Source organism: Serinus canaria, chromosome 28, assembly GCF_022539315.1.
Source record: "Serinus canaria isolate serCan28SL12 chromosome 28, serCan2020, whole genome shotgun sequence".
NCBI classification, from domain to species: Eukaryota; Metazoa; Chordata; class Aves; order Passeriformes; family Fringillidae; genus Serinus; species Serinus canaria.
Window position 1 is genome coordinate 3,839,247 of NC_066341.1, and position 21,408 is coordinate 3,860,654.

The 21,408-nt window shown below is 61.7% G+C and overlaps 1 protein-coding gene across 1 annotated transcript; it reads left to right on the forward strand.

Annotated features, from left to right (window-relative positions):
- The first annotated feature begins 9,508 nt into the window (after positions 1 to 9,508).
- Positions 9,509 to 20,717, forward strand: MKNK2 (MAPK interacting serine/threonine kinase 2). Its single transcript, XM_030233610.2, has 14 exons — positions 9,509 to 9,587; positions 9,683 to 9,869; positions 11,791 to 11,872; positions 12,010 to 12,111; positions 12,235 to 12,332; positions 13,270 to 13,349; positions 13,817 to 13,890; positions 13,970 to 14,074; positions 14,413 to 14,468; positions 14,798 to 14,893; positions 16,231 to 16,425; positions 16,517 to 16,681; positions 16,783 to 16,826; positions 17,060 to 20,717. Exons 2-14 carry the CDS (start codon positions 9,822 to 9,824, stop codon positions 17,325 to 17,327), a joined length of 1,413 nt encoding a protein of 470 aa, XP_030089470.1. The 5' UTR covers positions 9,509 to 9,587; positions 9,683 to 9,821; the 3' UTR covers positions 17,328 to 20,717.
- The last annotated feature ends 691 nt before the right edge of the window (positions 20,718 to 21,408 follow it).

The window sequence follows — 21,408 nt, forward strand, 5'->3', positions numbered from 1 at the left end:
GTGAGCTGAGCCAGACACTTCACACAGAGCTGTGTCGTGGGGCTGGTGCTGCCATGGAAGCAGTACCTCCCTTGGGATACACATTTCCCACCCCTGGAGGCAGGGTACAGGACTGATGTACATGGATCCCCCCAGGTGTGGATCCCCCAGCACCTCTTCTCCTGGCTGTGAGTCCAGGTTTGGGGCAGAGCTGCTCTGTGTCCACCTGTCCCCAAGGCCTGGCTCTCCTGTGCTTCCTCTGAGTGAGCTGGGACTGGGCTTCATCCCATGGCTGCCACTATTGGGGCTGATGCTGTTGGAGTGGAAATCTGCCCTCGAGTATCAGCCCAGCCCTGAGCTGAGCTCTGCACACACAGCCCAGCTGTGGCTCTGCACTGTCCCCATGGGGACGCAGATCCACACTGGCAGCTTCTCATGGGAGCCACCAGAGGGAAGGTGCTGGGACAGGCACCAGGAATTCTCCTCCATCCCCTCCCTCCCTGTCCCTCATGGTACGCTGACCCTGCCGGGACCATCCTGCTTCCCGCTGGGGAAATAGAGCCTTCTCCCTGATCCCCAGCATCACCCCCCCACCCAGCTGTGCACATCTGGGACCAAAATCTCTGGAATGCAGCCAGAGCCCCCCGGCCTCACCCGCTGCTTGCATGAGGAGAGCTTGGCAGTGCCCTGGTAGGTAGTGGGTCTACCTAGGATTTGGGGACCAGTAAGTGACCAAACTGCACCACTAACCACTTCTTCCTTACAAAGCATTCCCGTGCCCTGGAATCTCTGTACATACGTGACTCTCTCATTTCTCATCCTGCCGTTAGGACACTCGTACAAATACCACTCGTGCTCTGAAATGGAACCAATAAATTAGGTTGTATTTACACAGCACACGCCGCCGAGCCTCTCATGACTGCACGTTCGTCAGAACCTTCCCATCAGCAAAACAAACACGGGGTGTTTGGGCTCCTTGGGGATTGTGCTGGAGAGCTGGGAGCTCATGGGTGTGTGCTCCTGGCGTAGCTCCTGGGGGTTGGTTGGGTTCCTCCTGCTCTGCACGTGCCAGGTCCAGGCTGCTCTGAGCCCTGCGCTTGGTCCCAAGGCCGTGGGGCCTGATCAGCAGCCTGGAGTTGTCCTGACTTGTGTCTGCAGTGTCTCTGTACCCAAGGGCTGAGCTGTTCTCCCAGCTCTGAAACTCAGGTGGAAGTGGGCAGGGGAGGGGAATTCCAGCTCACCAACTTGCCAAGAGGCTCATCTACCATGGGAAGGAGACAGAGGTGCAGTCATTGAGGCTGGTGGACTAAATTGGGAAAAACTGCATTTGAGGGATGCACATTGTTTTCCTGGCCAGGAGGGGAGTGAGGGGCTCCCCAGCTGTAGGTCGTCCTGATCCCTGCCTGCAGCACTGGCTCTTGCCTGTTCCCCTGCCCAGAGGAGGTGCTGAGACCACCCTCCAGCCCTCTCCCAATGTTTTGTTGGTGCAGCTCAGCTGGAGAACGAGCTGTTCCTTGGTGTGGACTATCTCTTTGGCCAGCCTGGGTCAGCTGGCCCAGCCCTGCTTCCCCCAGTTGTTGTGCCCCTCCTTGCTGGCAGAGCACGGGACACACAAAGTCCTTGGCTTAGGGTAAGCATTGCTCAGCAACACCAAAACATCGGTGTGTTATCAGCATTATTCTCATCCCAGATCCCAAACACGGCCCTGTACCAGCTACTGGAGGAGAACTGGCTCTGTCCCAGCTGAAACCAGGACACCTGCAAGGCCCCAAGTGCTGAGCTGTGGTGGGGCTGCAGGTGGGTGGTGAGTGGTGCTGGGTCAGCCCTCTCACACCCCCCTGGAGTGCTGTGGGTTCTGTCTGTGGATCTGAGGCACCCAACCAGCTGTGACCCACAGGGCTGCAGGGACCTGCCTTCCTCAGCCCCCCTTCCTTTTTGGGGGACAGACCCCCCATGCCAGACCAGCTCAGCCAAGGGAGGAGGAGGAAAAGCACCTTTGCAGGAGAAGATGTGGCAGGGCTGGAGGTGTCTGAGCCCGGCCCCATGCCCAGCAGTGCAGGATGTTGCCCAGACAGGTCTGTGGAGCCACAGCTCAAGCTCACTCTGCCTCAGCAGCCCCAGCCCCACTTTCATCTCTCCAGGCTTTCATCTCGTGTTTACTTGCTCCTGAGCTGCAGTGCTGCAGGGAGCAGGCAGCTGTGAGCCCCTGGGGCTCTGAGCCCCCAGGGCTGAGCAGCCCAAACTGCAGCCCCAGTGCTGAGCACCACAAGCTGAGCCCCCAGAGCTGAGCCCAGCCTGGCCAGGGGGTTTAGCCTTGACCAGGACCTCTGGGTACTTTCACCACTCATCCCCCTGACGCTGGTTGGGTGCAGAGGCATCACAAAGGCTGTGCTGAGAACCCAGAGAACAGCTTTGCAGATCTGCACTGCAGGGCCTGGGCTGAGCAGGTACAGTGCCCAGGGCTCCAGCAGCCTCCCCTCTGCGGGTCTGATCCTTTCCCAAAAAGCACAGATGGCATCTGCCCCGGAGCTGGAGCGGGCACGGGCTGGCAGCACAGAGGGGGCTGTGGCTGCCGTATGTTCCGAGGGAAATGCTCCTTTCCTGTGCTTCAGAGCAGGGTCTCCTGCTGCTCCCAGGAAGCCGTGGCTCATCCTGATCCTCCCCTGCTGGGTTTCTCCATCCCCTGAGCCCTCAGGAGCTTCAGGGCCTCAGTTCTGCCATGAATCTGGATCCTGCCAACAACATCAATTTGTCACTGATAAGTGATTTAGAGTCACTCAAAGAGTCACTGTCAATGCTGTAAGCAAAAGTTATTTTAATATGAATCTATGAAAGTGTGATTTAACAGGGTACAATGATGAGGTTCCCTCTGGTACTTCCTACATGGACATAAAAGACTAAGGAAAATCAAGTTGGAATTGAGCTGGAATGATTTACACTGAGACTGAGGATGTAAAAGGGTAAGAGAGACCATTCTGTTGATTACAAGGTTCAGACAAGACCCCCCTGCTTCCTAAACTCCTGATGGACCTTAGGTACAACTCAGGTCCAGTCTTAGTCTCAGATTTGGACAGTGCTTCACATTTGAAAGAATTAAATACATGGATTTCATTGGTGTTAATTCAGGGTGTTGTCAGGAACTCGCTGGGGAGCTGTTGGCAAGTAAGGGTCTCAGTCTCATCCCAAACCCCGCAGAGGAGATCACAGATGTGCAGTCCAGCTGCAGATTAGGGGGAACTTAAACTGGACTCATCCAAAGATCTATTGTTGGTGGGAAGGTCTCTGTTCCTTAGGGCACAGCTCAGGAGGTGTCCCTGCTCCAGGACACCAGGGCACAGTCACACTGCCAGGCAGGGAGAGCTCGAGGCACCCACTGGTGCCTTGCTGGCAGGAGGATGGGGTGAAGCAGCTGGCTCACAGGGAAAAGTGCAGGGGGCTCCTCATACCCACAACTTGCATTGTTCCCTGATAAATAACTCTTGGAAAAGCCATCTGCTCTCCATGTGTTAATCCCACCCAAGGTTCTGAGCTCACAAGCATCGATGCTCCCAGGGGCCCTCTGCTCCTTCATGGTTTCCTGGACTTCTTGGCCCGCTCTGGCCTTTTCCTCCTCTGGATCCCAGGCCAGACCATTGCTGGGTTGGTGGAGAGGTTGAGCCCATCTGTCACAAGTCCCATCAGGGTTTGCTTCGAATGGGAAGCTGGGAAGTGGGGGCAGCCTTTGCAGGGACCCTTGGAAAGCAGCCAAGGGGGAGCAGGGGCTGGGGGTCTCCTGTGGCTGCGTGTCTGTGGGGTCTGTGCCAGAGCCATGTCCTGCTGGGTGAGGACAGGGATGTCCCCACCTGCCACCACCTCCCTGCTCAGAGCGTTGCTGGGGCTGTGCTGTGACAGAAGGATGTTCTTACGCTGCCCTGCCCCTCCCTGCCCCTCCAGCCCTGGCCATCGTCCCAGAGACAGCAGGGGGACCCCTCCAGAGGGGCCATGGGGTCCATGGACAGTGTTCCCATCCCCAGGAGGTGCTGCCTCATTCCATGCACCTTTTGAGTTGGAGAAACAGGAGCACAGGTGGCACAGGACATGTCCCTGCACAGCTCTGCTGTCACACTCAGCCCTCCAGACCCTGGGAGTGCCTCTGTCCCTCATCCCTGCACAGGCAGTGAGGCAGTGGACACTTTCCAAGCTCTGAAATGTGCTTTTTGTTTGTTCTGTGTTCCCTGGACAGCTGATTCCTCTGGAGCCAGATTCCCCAGGGCCCCTGGCAGCCCCCCAGCCCTGATCCATGCCCTCCTCCTCCCGGGCAGGGCCCTGAGTTTGCTCCACTCCAGTTTTGGGCTCCATGGAGGAGGTGACAGCAGTTGCTGGGACAAGGGGAACAGTCACCAGCATGGCACGTGCTCCCTCTTCCTTGTATGGCACAGGCCAGGCCAAGAGCCAGCAGCTCCAGGAACATGGGCAGGACCTGGAATGCTTCTGGGAAAATGCTGGAGCGGGGAGGACATGTCCCATCCTCGTGGTGACACTGATACCCAGGGCACCTGCTGCTCTGGCCCCACGGGGATGGCAGTTCCCTCCTCACCCGCTGCCTCACCAGGAGAAGGGGCCCCAGGATCATTTTTGGTCCTGGTGGACAAATCCCTGCTAACCCCTGAGGCTGCAAGCACTGACATCCTCCAGCACGGGGTGTACAGGCCCTGCTGTGGTTTTGGTGCCCTTTCGAAGGGAGCAGGGGGAATTTTTTGATGGTTTGGGAGTTTTTCTGCTCTTTCTAAGAAAATGTGCAACGTGCCAGCTTGCACCTCTTCCTGCCACGTCCCTGGGCTTCCCCGGATTGACCCAGCTGCAGGGGGTCAGGGCTGCTGCTGCAGATTTCCCCCTTCCCAGGGAATTGGGAGGGTGGAGGAGGGTAACAAGAGCCTGGGGTGTTTGAAGTCCTCCTGGAAATGCTTTTCCCATTTGCTGCTCTTTGCTAAGACAGGACTCCCACTGTGGCACAGCATGAGCCCTGTCCCTGCCCTTCTCCCAGCCACCCCAAAACCACAGCTCCTGCAGCTCCTGCCCCTTGTTTTCGGGGCTGCAGAGATTTCCTTCCTGGAGGACTTGATTCCATCTTTCCAGTAGATCCCTGTGTCAAGCCCCATCCCAATCCCACCATCTCCATGTCCTTGTCCCCTGGGTTTTGGCTGGTGTGGGGTGTCAGGGACTGGACAATGGGAGAGGGAGGATGCTCCCCACTGAGCTGGCACCTCCCTTGAAGGACTTTTTGGGGGTGAAACCAGGGTGTTTTTGTACCTTCCCTCAGGACACACTTCCCTGCAGCTTTCATGCTGGGTTCCAGCTACTCTCTCCCCTTATGGCACCTATTCCAGCTGAGAAAACTGAGGAATGACACCACCATCCCCTTCCTTGTGACCCCTCTCACTCTGCCTGTCCCCCAGCTGTCCTGGGACCCACTGGGCAGCTCTGCTGGGGGCTCCTGGGCAAGGGAGCAGCCCTGAAATTGGAGGGGCAAAGCAGGAGCTGGGAAAGCCAAGCAGGGCTCACCCCAGCCCTGTCCCTGCAGCAGGGGACTGAGGGACCAAGGCTGTGTCCCTGGGAGAGCCCCACGGTGGCAGGGGGGGGACTTGGGGTGCACTGCAGACATGGCAGGAGCTGCCAAAACGTCCCAGTGGCTTCAAGGTGAGGGGGAAATCGAGGGACCACCAGCACAGGAACCAGCTCGGCCGTGAACCCGTGTGTGCCCTGGGCATGGGGGAAGGGGTGTCCCCTGTGTCCCATGTCCCTCCCATCCCTCCTGTCCCACCCCAGCGCCAGGAGTGTCAAACCTCCGATTTCTGCCCAGCAGGAAATTCCAGGTTTTTTTGTAGGATTTTTTCATTTGACACAGAGCCAGGGCTCCAAATCCTCCTGCTTCCAGGGCCGGGAAGCTGGGCCCTCCTTGGGCCGGGGAAGTAACACACTTAAAAAAAAAAAAAAAAAGGTTTATTTATTTTCCCTTCCAAAGCAGAGCAGTGGGGTGGGAGGGGAAGCCCTGCACAGCCCCGAGAGTGCCTGCCCACACTGGGGCACATCCAGGGGGGGTGGGCAGCCGCGAGTGGCTCAGGGCACAGAGGGGTGACAGTGGCCACGATGCCTCTGGCCCCTGCTGCTCCCTCTGCTCCCTGGCCAACAATAGCGTCTTCCGGCACAGCCCCGCTCACTTTCCTGTTTTCCCTCGGCTGTTCTTGGAGTGTGGGGCTCCAACAGCTCCTGCAGACCCCACAAGATTGTGGGTCCTGGTGCAGGGACAGGTGACACCCTGGGGACACAGCAGGGGCCTCCCCATGAGTGGATCCTGGGGAGAACTGGGACATGGGGAATTCACTGCTGCCAGCCCCACGCTGGCACCCCTGGGACGCTGGATGTGATCAGGAGCACAGAGGGGGCTCAGATACATCGAAAATCATGTTTCCCTGAAAAAAACACCAGGAGGGCCTGAGTTGCGTTCTGTGAGCTGACAGCCCTGCCTGGGGCCCTTTCCACTGTCCATGGGCACTTGTGTCCCCACAGCAGGAGCCACCAGTGCAGGGACCTGAGGGCCAGGCTGGGTCCCGGGGGGGGGGATTTTGGCTGCATACTCCTGTTCCCTGGTCCCTTGTGGAAACACGGTGGTACCCTGGATTAACGCGTGTGCAGGCACAAAACACACATGTTCACAGTTATTATGTTTGTTGTGCGCGTTCAAACACCCAGAAAGAGCCTGGGCTGCGCCTGGCCTTGCACACTACGTGGTGTGGTTGGTGTCACATTCCCTGGCAGCCAATTCCACGGGACCACATGGGGAAGGGGAGCCTTGGGAAGAGGAGCCTGTCCCACTGTCCCTGTGCCCAGTGCTGCTGCCACAGCGGGCTGGAAACCTCCCCTTGAGTGTGCACTGAGTGTGTGTGACCAGCACAGGGGGCAAACATGCCAAGGTCACGCCAGGGCCACACGGGGAGCAGGGGTGGGCACTGGGCACACACTGGGTGTGCACAGAGAGCACAGTGACATGTGGGGACATGCAGGGGACACGCAGGTAGCGTGACTCGCAGCCAGCATGGTGAACATGCTGCCACTGCCCCAGCTTACACACCCCAGGGACCCCCATGGGCTGGGTGAGCCCCCGGCCCAGCCAAAAAGAAACGAGGCCAGCACGTCCCTGGGTGTCCCCCCACGCCTGGATGGCCCCAGGGCTGCGGGCCCGGCTGTGCTGCCCCTTCACTCCCGGCTCCATGACCTACATGGTGGCAGGCACGATTTGGGAATGCGTGGCTCCTCAGGAGCCCCAGGAGGGGAAGGGACCGTCCCTGTCCCCCTGCAGACCCCCCTAGCTGTGGGGGCACCACCACTCACCCCCAGTCCGGATTAAGTGGGGAGCCCTCACTAGCAGCACCAACGAACAAAGGCCCGGGCAGGGGCAGGCCAGTGTATGGGACACGCAGGAGGAGCCATTAGGGCCAGGAAAAGCAGGAATTTGGCAGGTTTGGGAGGGGGGTGGTCAGGACCCCACCCTGGGGACCCCACCCCGGGCTGGCAGCGGGCTTTGGGGCCATGCACATCCCCCCCAAACACCCCCTGGAGCGGAGGAGAGGAGGGTGGGGGGACAGAGAAGGGCCGGGGACTGCGGCGCTGGGAGGGGGGGCGGTGGTGATGGAGCGGGGAAGGGTCCGGGGGTGTTGACGGCAGCGAGGGGGGGGCTGAGCCAGCGATGGCAGTGGGGGGGGGTCGGGTCCGGCGGTGCTAATGGTGGCGGGGGGGGGGGTCCGGGGGTGCCGATGGCTGAGGGGGGGCCTGGGAGTGCCGTGGCAGTGAGGGGCGTCCAGGGGTGCCGATATCGGCGAGAGGGGTTCGGGGGTGCCGGTGGCAGTGGGGATGGGGGGGGGGTCCGATGGCAATTATGGGGGGGGTTCCAGGGGCGGCCACGGGGGGGTCCAGGAGTGCCGAGAGTGTTGGGGGGGGCTCCGGGGGGGGGGCGGTGGTAGTGGGGGGGGGGGGGTCCGGGGTTCCGATGGCTGTGGCAGGGGGGTCCGGGGTGCCGTGACGGTGACGGGGGGGAGGTCCCGGGTGCCGTGCCGGTGACGGGGGGTTGGGGGGGGGGGTGGTCCGGGGTGCCGTGGCGGCGGCGGGCACAGCCAATGCGCGGGGCGGGCGGTGAAGTCACCGCGGTGCCGCAGCCATCGGCCCCAGCGCAGCCGCTGCGCGCAACGAGCGCGTCTGCTCTGAGCCCCCGCTGGCGTCACACGGCGCGGGGGGGACAGGACAGGACCGGACAGTCGCACTCACGCGTGGGGAGGGGCTCCCACGGGGTCACCGCGCCGGGAGGGGGGTCCTGCTCCCGACCCTGCTCCCCCCAGCCAGTAGTGGCCCGCGGGGACAGAGTGACGTGACCCCTGCTCTTCTCCCCCCCGCCGGTGCAGGCCGGGCTGAGCTCTGCCCCACTCGTGACCTGAGTGGGCTGGGAGGTTCAGGGCCCCCCCCCTCCCCTGCCACCAGGTCCTGAACACGGAGCCGGAGTGTCCTTGTCCCGGTGCAGGGGGGGTCCCCAAGAGGTGTCCCTGTCCCCATCCCTGTGCCCAGGCGTGTCTGCAGGGGGAGGGGGGAATTGGGGTGCCGGGGGGGGGCATTGTCCCCTAAAATAGTGCAGGGGGGGTCTGAGGGATGCGGGGCTTGCCCTCCCCCACCCCTGCGCCTTCAGTGGTTGCAATTTGGGGGGGGCTGGAGTTGTCCCTCTGTCTGGGTGCAACACAGGGGGGTGCAGCACAGGGGGTGCCAGGTATGGGGGTGCAGGGACCCTTCCGAGGAGCGTCCCCAGCCTCCCTCACAGCACAGCAGGGTGCCGGGGGGGGGGTCCCCGTGCCCGGAGCAGCGCAGAGGGTGCCCCGGTACAGCGAGGGGGGACCCGAGGGGGGTGCGGTGTTACCAGAGGGAATCCAGGGGAATGAGGTCCCGGGTGGGTGCCCGAGAGAGGGTGTGAGTGGTCCCGGGGGGCGTTTGGGGTGTCTCCTTAGGGAGGCTGTCTCCCAGTGAGTGCCCATGGGGGTCTTTGTGTGTCCGGGAGGAATTAGGATGTCCGGGGGGGGCTGTTTGCATATCCGGGGGGGCGTTTGTGTCCCCCGGAGCTGTACAGGGGGTGTTTGTGTCCGGGGGCGGGGGGTGCACTGGGGGAGGTGTTGCTGTCCCTGTGCCCGGGGCTCTGGGGTGTTCCGGGGGGGTTGTTTGTATGCCCGGGGAGGGGGGACTGTGTCTGTCCTCGGGGGGGACCGTTGGTGTCCCGGTGGGTGCCCGGGAGGGGTGTCTGTGTCCCCGGGAGGGGTGTCTGTGTCCCCGGGGGGGTTTTGTGACCCTGCGCGGGGGTGTTTGTGCGCCCGGGGTGGCCGCTTGCGTCCCCGGCGGGGTGTCCCCGTCCCGGGGCGGGCGGGGGGGTGTCGGCGGGCCGGGGGGGGGGCGGGGCGGGGCCGCGGCCGTGCCTATAAAGGCGGCGGGGGCGGGGGCGGTGCGTCCCCCCCCGGCGGCGGCGGAGCGGCGCGGAGCGGAGCGGGCGGCGGTGCGGGCTGCGGTACCACCAGCAGCGGCGGCTCTGCGGGGCCGCGCCGGTGAGCGCCGGCCCGGGGGGCTCGGGGGCGGAACCGGGCAGGATCCGGGGGGGCCGCAACCGCCTGAACCCCCCTGCCCCCTCCTCTCCCCGCAGGTCTCGGCCACCCCCCGGACTCCCCTCCGGCTCTGCCCGTCCCTCCGCCTCCCTTCCCCCCCATCCCCCTTTTTTTTTATTTTGCCGCCCCCCCTCATTTCTCCCAGCAACGCCGCCCCCCGCATCCCCCCGCAGCAAGATGGTGCAGAAGAAATCAGAGATCCCGGGATTCCACCGCTCCTTCAAGGTAAGGGGCTGCTGCCCGCCCCCACCGGGATGCTCTGGGGGGCTCCGGGGTCAGGGTGCCGGCAGGGCCGGGCTGCACCCGCATCGCTGCATCCCCTGCCCGGGAACGGAGTGGGCCCGGCCGCTTCCTGCCCCACCCCCGACACCCCCCAATCGGAGGAGGTCCAGGGGCGCTGCCACCCAAACCGTGCGGGGGGACCCCCCTGTCCCCCGTGCCGGAGGTCGCGGTGCTCCCGGGGATTGGGTCAGCGTTTCCCCCCCATGCCTCGGGTGGGCGCTGGGATGCCGCAGCTCCCGCGGGGATCCCCCGTGGGTGCCTTGGCTGCACTTTCCCCCCTTCGTCCTGGTCCGGCAGCGATGTTGGGGTGCTCTCAGGACTCCCCAGGCCCGGCCCGGTGGGACCGTGCGAGGCTCGATGCCGCCCGCCCCCGGATGCCCTGGGCACCCCCAGCCCGGGCCCGTCATCCCCCCCCGTCCCACCTGCCGCTGTCACCTCGGGGGGTGAGGGGGGGTCCCTGTGGTCCCGCTCCTTTCGCTTCCCCCCTTCCCGAGCCGCCTCCTGGCTATGGGCTGGGGGGTCCTTTGTTCGGTTTCGCTCCAGCTCCGGGCTGCGGGGGGGATCCCCCTAACCCCCCCACATGGCGGTGATCCCCGCTCCCGCTCGGGTGGCCTCTGGCCGAGGTTTATGTCCTCCCGCGGTGGCTGGGGATGGAGGCGGGGGGGACACCTCGGCTGTGCTGATGGAGCCCGTGCGCAGCCTCCCATCCCCCAGACCTTTGTGTGGCAGTGCTGCGGCAGCTGGCAGGGCCCCCGGCCCCCTATTGCCCTCCCAGTGCCCCCCCCGTACTTCCCCTGCCCCCCCCCGTACACCCCGTGCCTCTCCCGGAGGCCCCGACCCCCCCATCCTGCCGGGGCTCGTCCCGGGGGACAGCAGCAGCGGGGTGGTGCTGTGCTCCCCAAATCCAGGTTTTGAGGGGGAGGAAAGCTGGGAAAATGCAGCACAGGAGTTTTGGTCCCGGAGATCCAAAGTGGTGCTTTGGGGAGGGTGTGGGGTGTGTGTGTGCTCCTGCTGTGATCCTGCTCCCCGTTCCGTTGGGGACCCCCGGGGCTGCAGTAAACAGGCGCCTTCTGGGTGTTTCTGCCGGTGGCCGGGGTTGGCCGTGCTGGGGCTGGCAGCCGGCCCGGGCACCGGGCGGGTTTGGGAACGCCACTGGAGCTGCCACCTCCACCCAAACAGATTTCATAATCCTGGGGAGGAGGGGGCCCTTTTGCCCCTAGCACTGCTCCATCCCAAGGGTGGCTCTGGGGAGCAGGAAGCAGAGGGTCCCTCATGTCCCTTTGGGTGCTGCTGGGGTTCACCGTGGGGGAAGGAGCAGGTCCCATGCCCTCCATGGATCTCGGGGTGCAGGAGGGTTTGGAGTGAGGCCTGATCCTGCCAGGCCAGGGGTGTCCTGCAGCCCAGTGGACACAATGTCCACAGAGCAGGCTCCAGCCACTGTGACCTTGCAGGGAGCAGGGAGGACACGGAGGGGTGGCTCTGGAGCCTGTCTTGCCCTGTCACTTCTCTTCCTCCCCTCCTACCTCACTGTGGTTCACGTTTGGGTGGAGGTTTAGGGTTGGGTTGGTGTGGGTGGCTGTGGTCCCTCTCATCCTCCCCCGTGTGCTGGCCTGGGGCTGGCTGGAGGAGTGACCCCGCAGCACCATCCCCATCAGGAGATGTGGTCAAAACCTTCCTCCTCATCATCTGGCTCTCCCTGGAGCTCTGCTGTGTCCCACCATGAGCCGGTGTCCTGCACCATGGGGCAGTGAGCAGAATGTGTCCCAGAGCATGCTATGCTGCGTGTCTGTGCTGGGCTCAGTGTGGCAGCTGGTGGTGGCTGATCCAGCAGCTGCCACCTCACTCCTGCTCTTGGCTCCCACAGGGGCAAAACCCTTTCGACCTGGAGTTCGACCAGTCCAACCACCTGGAGCCTGTCTTCAACTTCGAGTGCCCGCCCCGTCCCGGTGAGTCGCAGGTGCCTCCTCACAGGGCTCCTCCCATGCTGCCCCTGGGATTTGGGCCCTGGAGGCTTTGGGGGCAGCCCTGGGGGAGCTGTGGGTGGACGGGGATGGCTGACACTGCTGGCTTTGCTCTGGCACAGACATGCCTTCAAGTCAACCCATCGACATCCCTGATGCCAAGAAAAGGAACAAGAAGAAGAAGCGCTGCAGAGCCACCGACAGCTTCTCCGGCAGGTTCGAAGGTGAGTGGGGCTGCTCAGGGGACCCCAGGGGATCCCCTTGGCCTGGGACAGGACTGGGCCCTCCTGGTGTCCCCAGGCTGTGCGCAGTGGGGCCAGCAGCTCAGGTGACCTCTCCCCTGCCAGATGTTTACCAGCTGCAGGAGGAGGTGCTGGGAGAAGGGGCCCACGCCAGAGTCCAGTCCTGCGTGAACCTGATCACCAATAAGGAGTACGCGGTGAAGGTAAAGCTCCACTGCTGGGACTGCAGGGCCACCCTCCTCCACCCCCTGCCTCAGTTCCATTTCTGCCCTCCATGCCTGGGGCTCTCCCAGCTCCCAGGACAATCCAGTGCTGGCCCAGGACTGTGGCTCTATGGGCTGGAGGGAAGGGAGGGGGGCGGGGATGCGGCAGCACTGGGCTGTGGTGGTGGCACACCGACCTCTGCCACCACCCAGCTCGGGCTCCTCGATGACCCCCCTTAGCCACACTCCTCTCTCTGTCAATGAGGGCAGGCCAGAGACTAAATTAACACTTGGGATGTGTCTGGGGACTTGGGGCAGGGTGGTGCTGGCAGGGTGGTCACCTCCTGCTCACTCCAGGGAGGTCTTATGCGGGTGCTGGAGGGGGTTGGGGTGAGCTTTTGAGGTCAGGGACGGTGTTCCCTTGACCCTGCACCCCACAGACACCAAGCCATGGCATGGGGGCTCCAGGATGGGCTCTGTGTCAAAAAGCAGCCAAATGTGGGGGGAGCTTTGCCTCCCCCATCGCTCCTTAGGGGCCTTTATGTGCCCCAGAGGAGAAGCTGAGGGAGCAGGGAGGGCTGCGGTAGTGGAGTCCTCTGTTTGCCTCAAAGGGCGATGACAGCACCCATCAGCCCTCCCCGCCATGTGGGGTGTCCCCCTGTCCACCCTTGGCACGGCCAGCGAGCCCCGCTGTGCCAGCGCCCAGTGGGGCATAGGGCTCTTTGCTGCGCCGCTGCTCCGGCGTCACGTGGAGCTCTGCTGGCCCCGGCCCCGGAGGGAGCGGCTTGGCACGGCCTCTGCCGCTTGGCACCGGCGCCAGGAACAGCCTGTTCTGCTGCCGGAGCCCCGCCCGGCCCCGCGGGTCCCCGCGCTGGAGGGGCAGGGGTGCCCCGGCCCCTCCCTGGCAGCGCTCAGCCTCCCCCTCTTGGCCTTCCAGATCATCGAGAAGCGCCTGGGACACATCCGGAGCAGGGTTTTCCGGGAGGTGGAGATGCTCTATCAGTGCCAGGGACACAGGTATGGGGTGGGGGCATCCCCCACGGTGGGCACCGGGAGTGGGCTGGGACCCAGCTGATGCTTGTGGCTCCCATGGGCCGCAGCCAGGCCGCCCTCTGCCCCACGCTCCCTCCCCTTGACCCCGCTGGCCGCGTTGGAGCATCCACAGGGGACATTCAGTGGTTTGCCATGACGATAGGGCCTCGGTGGCCAAGTTGGAGGCCAGCCGAGCCCCTGCCGCTGAGCGGGGCTGTGCGTGGGGCGGGCCAGGAGGGGCTGTGAGCAATTAGGGAGGAGCGGAGCCGGGTGCTGCAAGCCCCTCTCCCTGCTGGAATTCGGCCAGGGGGGCCCTGGCCGTGTGGTTTCAATCACTGCAAGCCCAGCTTTCCCATCCCACATCCCTCCTGGGGTCCTGTGCTGGATGGGGCTGTGGGGGGACCCCAGGAGGTGTTGGGAGGGATGCTGGACTGATGCCATGGTCCCTGCAGAAACGTCCTGGAGCTGATTGAGTTCTTCGAGGAGGAGGAGAGGTTTTACCTGGTGTTTGAGAAGATGAGGGGAGGTGAGTGTGGCCCCGGGGCGGAGGGAGCTGGGGCAGCAGGACCCCCACGAGCCCCAGCTCTGCTCTCCCCTGGCCACAGGCTCCATCCTGACCCACATCCACCGGAGACGCCACTTCAACGAGCTGGAGGCCAGCGTGGTGGTGCAGGATATCGCCAGCGCCCTGCACTTTCTGCACAACAAAGGTGAGCTGGGACGCCCCAGGTGCCACCGAGGACGCCCTGGGGTGTGCTGGGCCCTCCCAGGGGTGTCACTGCCTCCCCCCGTCCTCCTGCCCAGGGGACAGTGCCCGTCCCAGCACGCAGGGTCAGGCCCAGCTGCATCACAAGGGTTTTTGTGGTGCAGATCCTGTTCCTCCAGTTTGGCTGGGATTCGGGGCCAGCAGCAAATTTTGCCTTTTGCCAGGGGTGCAGGCAGTGATTTGGGGTGGGGAAGGAGGGGTCCCTGTGCCACCCCCAGACTTTACACTATAGCAGTCTTGTAGGAGGGGGATTTTTACCCTCATTGGCTCTTTTGCCCCCAGGGATTGCACACAGGGATCTGAAACCAGAAAATATACTGTGTGAGAGCCCAGACCAGGTGAGCAGGGAGCAGCCAGGGTGGGTGCAGGGTGTGCTGCCTGAGGGTGGGGGGATGATTCCTCAGGTGGGGGGTGCAGGAGGGTCCTGTCAGGGACACATACATACACATACCAGGTCCTGCCAGGGACACATATATATGCAGCAGGTCCTGCCAGGGACACACACGCCCCCAGTATGCCACAGCACAGCGTGGTGTGAAGCATGACACAGCCTGGCATTGAGCAGCTGTGGTCTGAAAATGCGGCCATGGTCCCCGGGTGGCTGCCGGCTGTGGTTCCTGCAGGATGCTGGGGGGGTCGCCGACCACTCCTTCCCCTCTCTCCACAGGTCTCCCCAGTGAAGATCTGTGACTTTGACCTGGGAAGTGGCATCAAACTGAACGGCGACTGCTCCCCCATCTCCACTCCGGAGCTGCTCACCCCGGTAAGCTGCTCACCCCCACACTGTGGTGTCCCCGGGGACCCCCCAGCTGCCCTGCAGCCTCCAAGGGCAGGGCTATGCACGGACACCTCCCTGCTCATCGCTGCTGTCGCTGATGCTGCGTGTCCCCTGTCCCCCCCCCCGCGCTGTGGCAGGCGAGATGCGGTTACATAACGCGGGGGGGCCGGGGGCTGGCGCAGCGCCCGGGCTGCCGTGAGCCTTAGCAACAGCCCGAGCGCCGCGGCGGCTGCGCCGAGCCTGCCGGGAGAACTGGGTCAGCACCGGGCTGGGGGGCCCGTGGTTTCCCGGCTCGTGGGCGAGGGAGAGGGGCCGAGCCTCCGTGCTGCGGGAGTGCGGTGTAGAGTGGACAGCCCGAGAGCTCCCGGGTGTCCCCGTGTCGCACAGATGCCATCTCCTGCAGAAAGCCGCGCTCCCCTTATCGCCAGCCGCAGGTGCCCCCCGTGCAGGGTATCGCCCCGCACCCCGTTTTTTGGGGTGCGAACGTGCCGGGGAGGGCGGAGCCGAGCCCGGGCGGGGTGCCCAGCAGCAGGGGCGGCGGCCAGGACACCCCTGCCCCCTCCTTCCTCCGCGTCCGCCTCCTCCCGGGGCGGATGCGAGTTCCTGGGGTGTCGCGAGTTTCCCATTCTCAGCCCATGGGGGCGGAGCGGGACGGCCGCTCCATCCCCGCCGGGATCGGCCTGGGGGAGTTGTTTTCCTGCGGTTGCATCGGCTGCTGGGCCCGGAGAGGCCCCTCGTCGGGAGGCCTCTCTCGTTACGGGGCGATTATCTGCTGGCTGCAGCTCTTTTCTCCCCTGGTCACGGGGCCTGTGTGGGCTGCGGGTCATGTGCTGGAAAGCCCCAGAGTCCCTGGAGCGATAGGGGAATGGGGCCGCTGGCTCTGCCTCTCCCTGCACGGCCTTAACTCCTCCCGCGCCGGATCCTGCGCGGCAGCTCCGCCTGTGCCGGCTCGGGGAACAGGCACAGCAGGCTTGTCCTACCGTGTCCCGTGGCCGCTCCCAGGCACTGGGGCTGTCCCGTTGAGCCGGTTGGGTGGTGACAATGCTGTGGGTCCGGCTGTGCTGCGTCATGGGGGTTGCACGCTTTAGGCTTTGTTGTTTTATTTTTTTTCCTTCCGGGTGGCAGCTGCTGTTGGGTGACCCCAGAGAGGCGGGTCTATGGCATCCTCTGTGGTGGGAAACCCTGCAGGGTGATGTGGCGGGAGCAAACCTGGGGAGCACCTTCTGTTCAGAGGTGCAGCCCCGGAGATCTGTCAGGACCCTCCCAGTGCTCCCTGCTCTGTCGGTCCCCACCCTTGGGGCTCACCCCACCTGTCCCTGCAGTGTGGCTCAGCCGAGTACATGGCCCCAGAGGTGGTGGAAGCCTTCAACGAGGAGGCCTCAATCTACGACAAGCGCTGTGACCTGTGGAGCCTGGGTGTCATCCTGTACATCATGCTGAGTGGGTACCCCCCCTTTGTGGGCCACTGCGGCTCTGACTGCGGCTGGGACCGGGGTGAGGCGTGCCACACCTGCCAGGTGCGTGGGGGGCCCCAGTAGCGCCCAAACCCACCCCCAGTTTGGCTGCAGCACTCCTGGCTGAGGCCCTGTTATTTTTCCCCCTGCTCAGAACATGCTCTTTGAGAGCATCCAGGAGGGGAAATACGAGTTTCCTGACAAGGACTGGGCGCACATCTCCTTTGGAGCCAAAGACCTAATTTCCAAGCTGCTGGTGAGAGATGCCAAGAAGCGGCTCAGCGCAGCCCAGGTCCTGGAGCACCCCTGGGTGCAGGGGGTGAGTGTTGATGTCCCCTCCCCACTCTCTGCTCTCAAAAGCCGGGGTGGGGAACACCTGTCTGCACAATCTTGGCTCTGACTGGCTGCATTTTGTTGCAGTGTGCCCCGGACAATACCCTGCCAACCCCCATCATCCTGCAGAGGTGAGTGTGGGTTGCAGCCCCCTGAATCCTGACTCCGCTCCTCAGCACTACTGTCTGTTCCTCCTGCTTTTTGGGGGCTCTGCCACGACTCTGTGTCTGGGCAGCCCTGACACTGTGGCTTTGATTTTTTTGGTGTCTGGCATGGCCAACATGTGAGGAGGGACACCTGGATATTTGATCCCGACCTCCCTCCAGACCCCCACACCTCCCCTGAGCCTGTGCCTCCCCTGCAGGAACAGCAGTGCCAAAGAGCTCACCTCCTTTGCTGCTGAGGCCATCGCTGTCAACCGCCAGCTGACACAGCATGATGAGGACGAGGAGGAAGAGGCGGAGGAGGAAGCACGACCCATCATCATCAAAGCTACCTCACGGGCCATGCAGCTCTCCCCCCCCTCTGAGTCCAAGCTGGCCAAGCGGCGGCAGAAGAGCAGCCTGGCCAAGGCAGTGGCCTCTGGGCAGCACCTGGTGGCCCCGCTGGTCCTGGTGGCCGACCAAGCCTGAGTGGTGCCCCTCACACCTGCTGTACCCCATGTCCCCCCTTCTCCTCCTTTCTTTCTTCCCCTTTCCCTCCCTGACCCCACCGTTTCTGGCTAGTGACAAGATCAGGACTCGTCCCTGTGGCTGGTTTCCAAGGTTTTGCTGATCTTGTAGGTCTGGGGGTGGGAGGGTTTGTTTAAGATCTTTTTTTTTTTAAAGGTATTAAATCAAGTGTGAGGTTGCTTCACCCAGGGCACACTCAAGGACATCTGACAGACACACAGACTTTTGTTTCCTGGCTCTTGGTTTCTCCTCTGACATTTTTTCCCCTCCCTGACACCAAAGGACTCTTTGTATCCGCGGCTGCTTTGACGATTTCAGCTCATTTCATACTGTGAACAAAAGACCCTCGGTCGCGTTTTCAACAACGGGAGTTGCGTTTTAACCTCGTCCCTCCCCTCAGAGCTGCAGGTTTCTCTCTGATGTTGGGGTAGATCCCACAAAAACCCCTTCCTGGGGGTCTGGGAGGCACCTCCCAGGTGTGGGAGGTGTGGGGAGCCCCTCTGTCCTGTGCTTGGGGGTGTCCCTAGCTCAGCTCCAGGGTGACACAGTGCAGGGAACAGCTCGGGCTTAGGAGGGATGGTGCCAGCAAGGGAGCAGCGCCCAACCCACCTTCTCTCCTCGGCATCCTGCTTCCAGAATAAGCTATTCACCCAATTTCTTTTTGCCCTTTTTCTTTTCCCTTTCCTTTTTAATTACTGTTGGTTTTAAACTGCCAGCTGTGCTTCTCTACAGGGCACAAAGAGATGTCTTCCTTTCCTCCCACGCTCTGGCTGGCTGCTCCCTGGGGATGCATGGGCATCCAGGGCTGTGCTCTTGTGCCAGGTCAGGTGTTGCACCCTGGGTTTTGGAAAGGCTGGTGGCTGTGCCCTTGGGGAAGTGCACGGGGGATGAGGTGTTCAGGGTGGCCAGAGCAGCCAGAAACACTCTCTGGGAATTGTGCACTCTGGAAAGCAAGGACCCCCTTAAAGAGCATCAGGACCTGCTGCAGGACAGTGAGACCTGCCGTGGCTTCAGGCTGGCCCCGAGGCTGCCATGGCAGGAGGGTCAGGGGGCACAGAGGGTGCCCAATGCCCTGGGGGTGTCAGTGGGTGAGCAGTCAGGCTAGTGGCAGCACCCAAAGGCTAGGGCATGGGAGAGCAGCCTGGGGACAGGTCGGGATGTGGGACTGGAAGGTTTGGGGTCAGAGCAGCAGGGTCTTTAGCAGGGAGAGCGCTGGTGTGGGTGGTCGTGCAGGTGCATCTCTGCTCACGTGTGTTCAGCCATGCATGGCGTTGTCCTTTCCTTGGAGTTTGCTTCAGGGTGGGAAGGACTCAGAATGCTGAGTTGGGGCGAGGCCCTTGGCTGGTTTCTGGGTCTGTCCAGGGGAGCAGGGCCTGTGCTCAGGGCCAGACTGGCCTCCAGATCCCCCTGACACCCCCTGCTCCCTGCCACAGCACTGCTTGGGGTTGTGCCACCAAGCTCTGCTTGCTGCCAGCCCCCATCCCACTGGGAGGCCAGTGTCTCCTTCATAGCCTCCTCCTGTCCCTTCTGACTCAGTGCTTTGAGCTTTATATTTTGCAAAAGCAGCCTCGGCACATTGTGTGCACAGGTGAGGGTTTGGGAGCTCTGAGCTGGGGAACAGACTTCCCTGGGTCTTCAGCTGAAGACAGTTGATGTCTCTGGAAAAAAAAAAGAAAAGAAAGTTCTCCTTTTTATTTTAAGACTGCTGACAGCAATACTATGCAATATATGTTGTTTTTTGTTTCAGGGAGGTGTGTGTGTTATCTGGGGAGATGATGATCTTGGGTGTTGATGGAGTTTAGGGCAGGGGCCATCTTCTCTCACCCTTCCCAGCCTTTTTGCTGACCCAGAGGGCTGGGAAGGTTGACTCCATCCCCATCCCATCCCCAAAACTGCCTCGCACTTGTGATCTCCCTCTCCCCTGTGTGTCCCCAGTCCCACTGTGCTGGATGGGGAGGAGCAAGGCAGTGGTGAGGGGAGACCCTCCCCGCAGGCACCAGGACACCCTGGAGAGGCCTCCTTTAACAGAAAGAAAAAAAAAACTCCATCTTGATTGTACATTGTTACTTTTTATAGCTTATTTTGTTTTATCAGTTGTAGATAATTCCTTGTTGTCTTATATTAAGAAATACTTGAATGATGTACAGTACGCGATGCCTTGAGCTGGTATTGTGAAGCTATCGTTGATGCTGCACGCTGCAGCCTTTTTTTAAAAAACACAAAAATCATGGGAAGGGGATGGCAGGGGGATGTCTCCAAAATTTATCTGTCCCCCGTGCTGCTTTTGTTGGCAAACTGAGTTTCCCCTTTTCCCCCACGCATAAGAGCGATCTCTTTTCTATCTCTATATATATGTACACCACACTCTGGGGAAGGCCTGGGTGACCCTGCCTGTGTCCCGTGGGTGTCCTTGGCCAGGGATGTGCAGCAGAAGATGCTGTGGGAGTTTGTGGGACTTGGAGGAAGTGCTGGGGGCATCCGAGCTCAGCCTGGGCTCGGCTTTGCATTTTGGGTGGGGTTTGGTGTGGACCCGGCGCTCCTGGCGTGGTACTGGGGGAGTGACCCAAGGCCAGGTCTGTGCATTGGTAGAAAATCTTTAAATGCCTCTAGAGCTGGGATGGACTGGAAAACCTCCAGCCTGGCTGGTGGCAGTGCTGGGCACCTACAGGTGCCCTGGCAGGGCAGGCTTGGCTGGGGACACCCTTGTGCCAGGGCCAGACATCCCCTCCCCGCTGCCAGCACCTCTCCCGGGGCGGTTTCCAGACAGATGCTCCCATGGTCTAGCACCAGCGACCCCCTCTTGCCAGCATCCTTCTTCCTCCTCTTCCTCTTTCCAAACTTTCCCCCCATAGAGCATCTATCTTGGAAACCAACTTCAAAATTATTTTTTTTTGTTTTAAGCTGGAAATGTTAAGTGTTTTTGCTTCCTCTCCTTCCCCCCCACCCTTTCTCCAGCCAACTAACTCGACTTAGAACTGGTTAGAAATGTTTACTGTGAAGCTAACTCTTTTTTATCAAACCAGGAGAAACTTTCTCCACTTTACAATTGATGAAGACTGCCAAAGCTGGTTCAACAAGAGTCACGTTAACGCACTGTTGGTTTGTGCAACAGCGGCCTCTGCTCAGGGGCTGGCTGGGAAATAAAAATGAAAATATATTAAAAAAAAAAAAAAAGACAAAAGACAAAAACAAAAAAAGAAAAAAAAAAACAAACACACAAAAAGAAGCACTTTACTGTATGTACCAGGTGATCTGATACAGCTGAATTGAAGTTTTCCTTTATAACAATTGTTGATGCCAGAATTTTGTATTCTGTTTTGTAAGAATTTAATAAAAATGCATTGAGACCTATATGGTGGGCAAGTGGCTGTGGCAGGTGGGGCATGTTGGATGGGGGTGGTTGGGGAATTGGGTGGAACTCTGTCCAGGGGCTCCTCTCCTCATAATCCTTCCCAGCTCTCATGGTTCCTTCCCAGCCTGCTGCTGGCCTAGGGGGGGCTGGGAGTGTGGCTGGGGTGGGAGGCCAGGAATAGGGGCTGGCAGTGGCTCAGGCCCTGACTCACTTGTCCCAGCGGGATGGTGTGATCCTCTCAATCCCAATGGGAGCTGGAGGTCACGGGGCAGGGCTCTGCTCCCTGCCAGCTGCACCCAGTGGCCTTTGGGACTGCCCTGCCACCCCCAGAGACACTCCTGGCACATCTCCCCCACCCCTCCATGGGTCAGGGGCCAGAGTGGGGCACTGAGGCAAGAGGAAAGTGTGGTGGGATAGGGAAGGCAGTGGGGACTGGAGGCTGGGGATCAGGGTGGGGAAAAGGCCGTAGAGGCCCTGCTGAGCTTTCTTACGTGGACAGGGCAAGACCTTGTGGAATATAAAATAAAAATTTAAAATCCTGACTTCTCCAGCCCTGCTGCTAGGCTGGGGGATGGAGCTGGATCCCTCTGGATGCTACTGCCATGGTGCTGCTGCCCTGGCAGAGCCATATCCATGGCACCCCAGATTTGGGGAATGGGTTGTGGGCTCTGCCATGGACCAGCTGTTGCT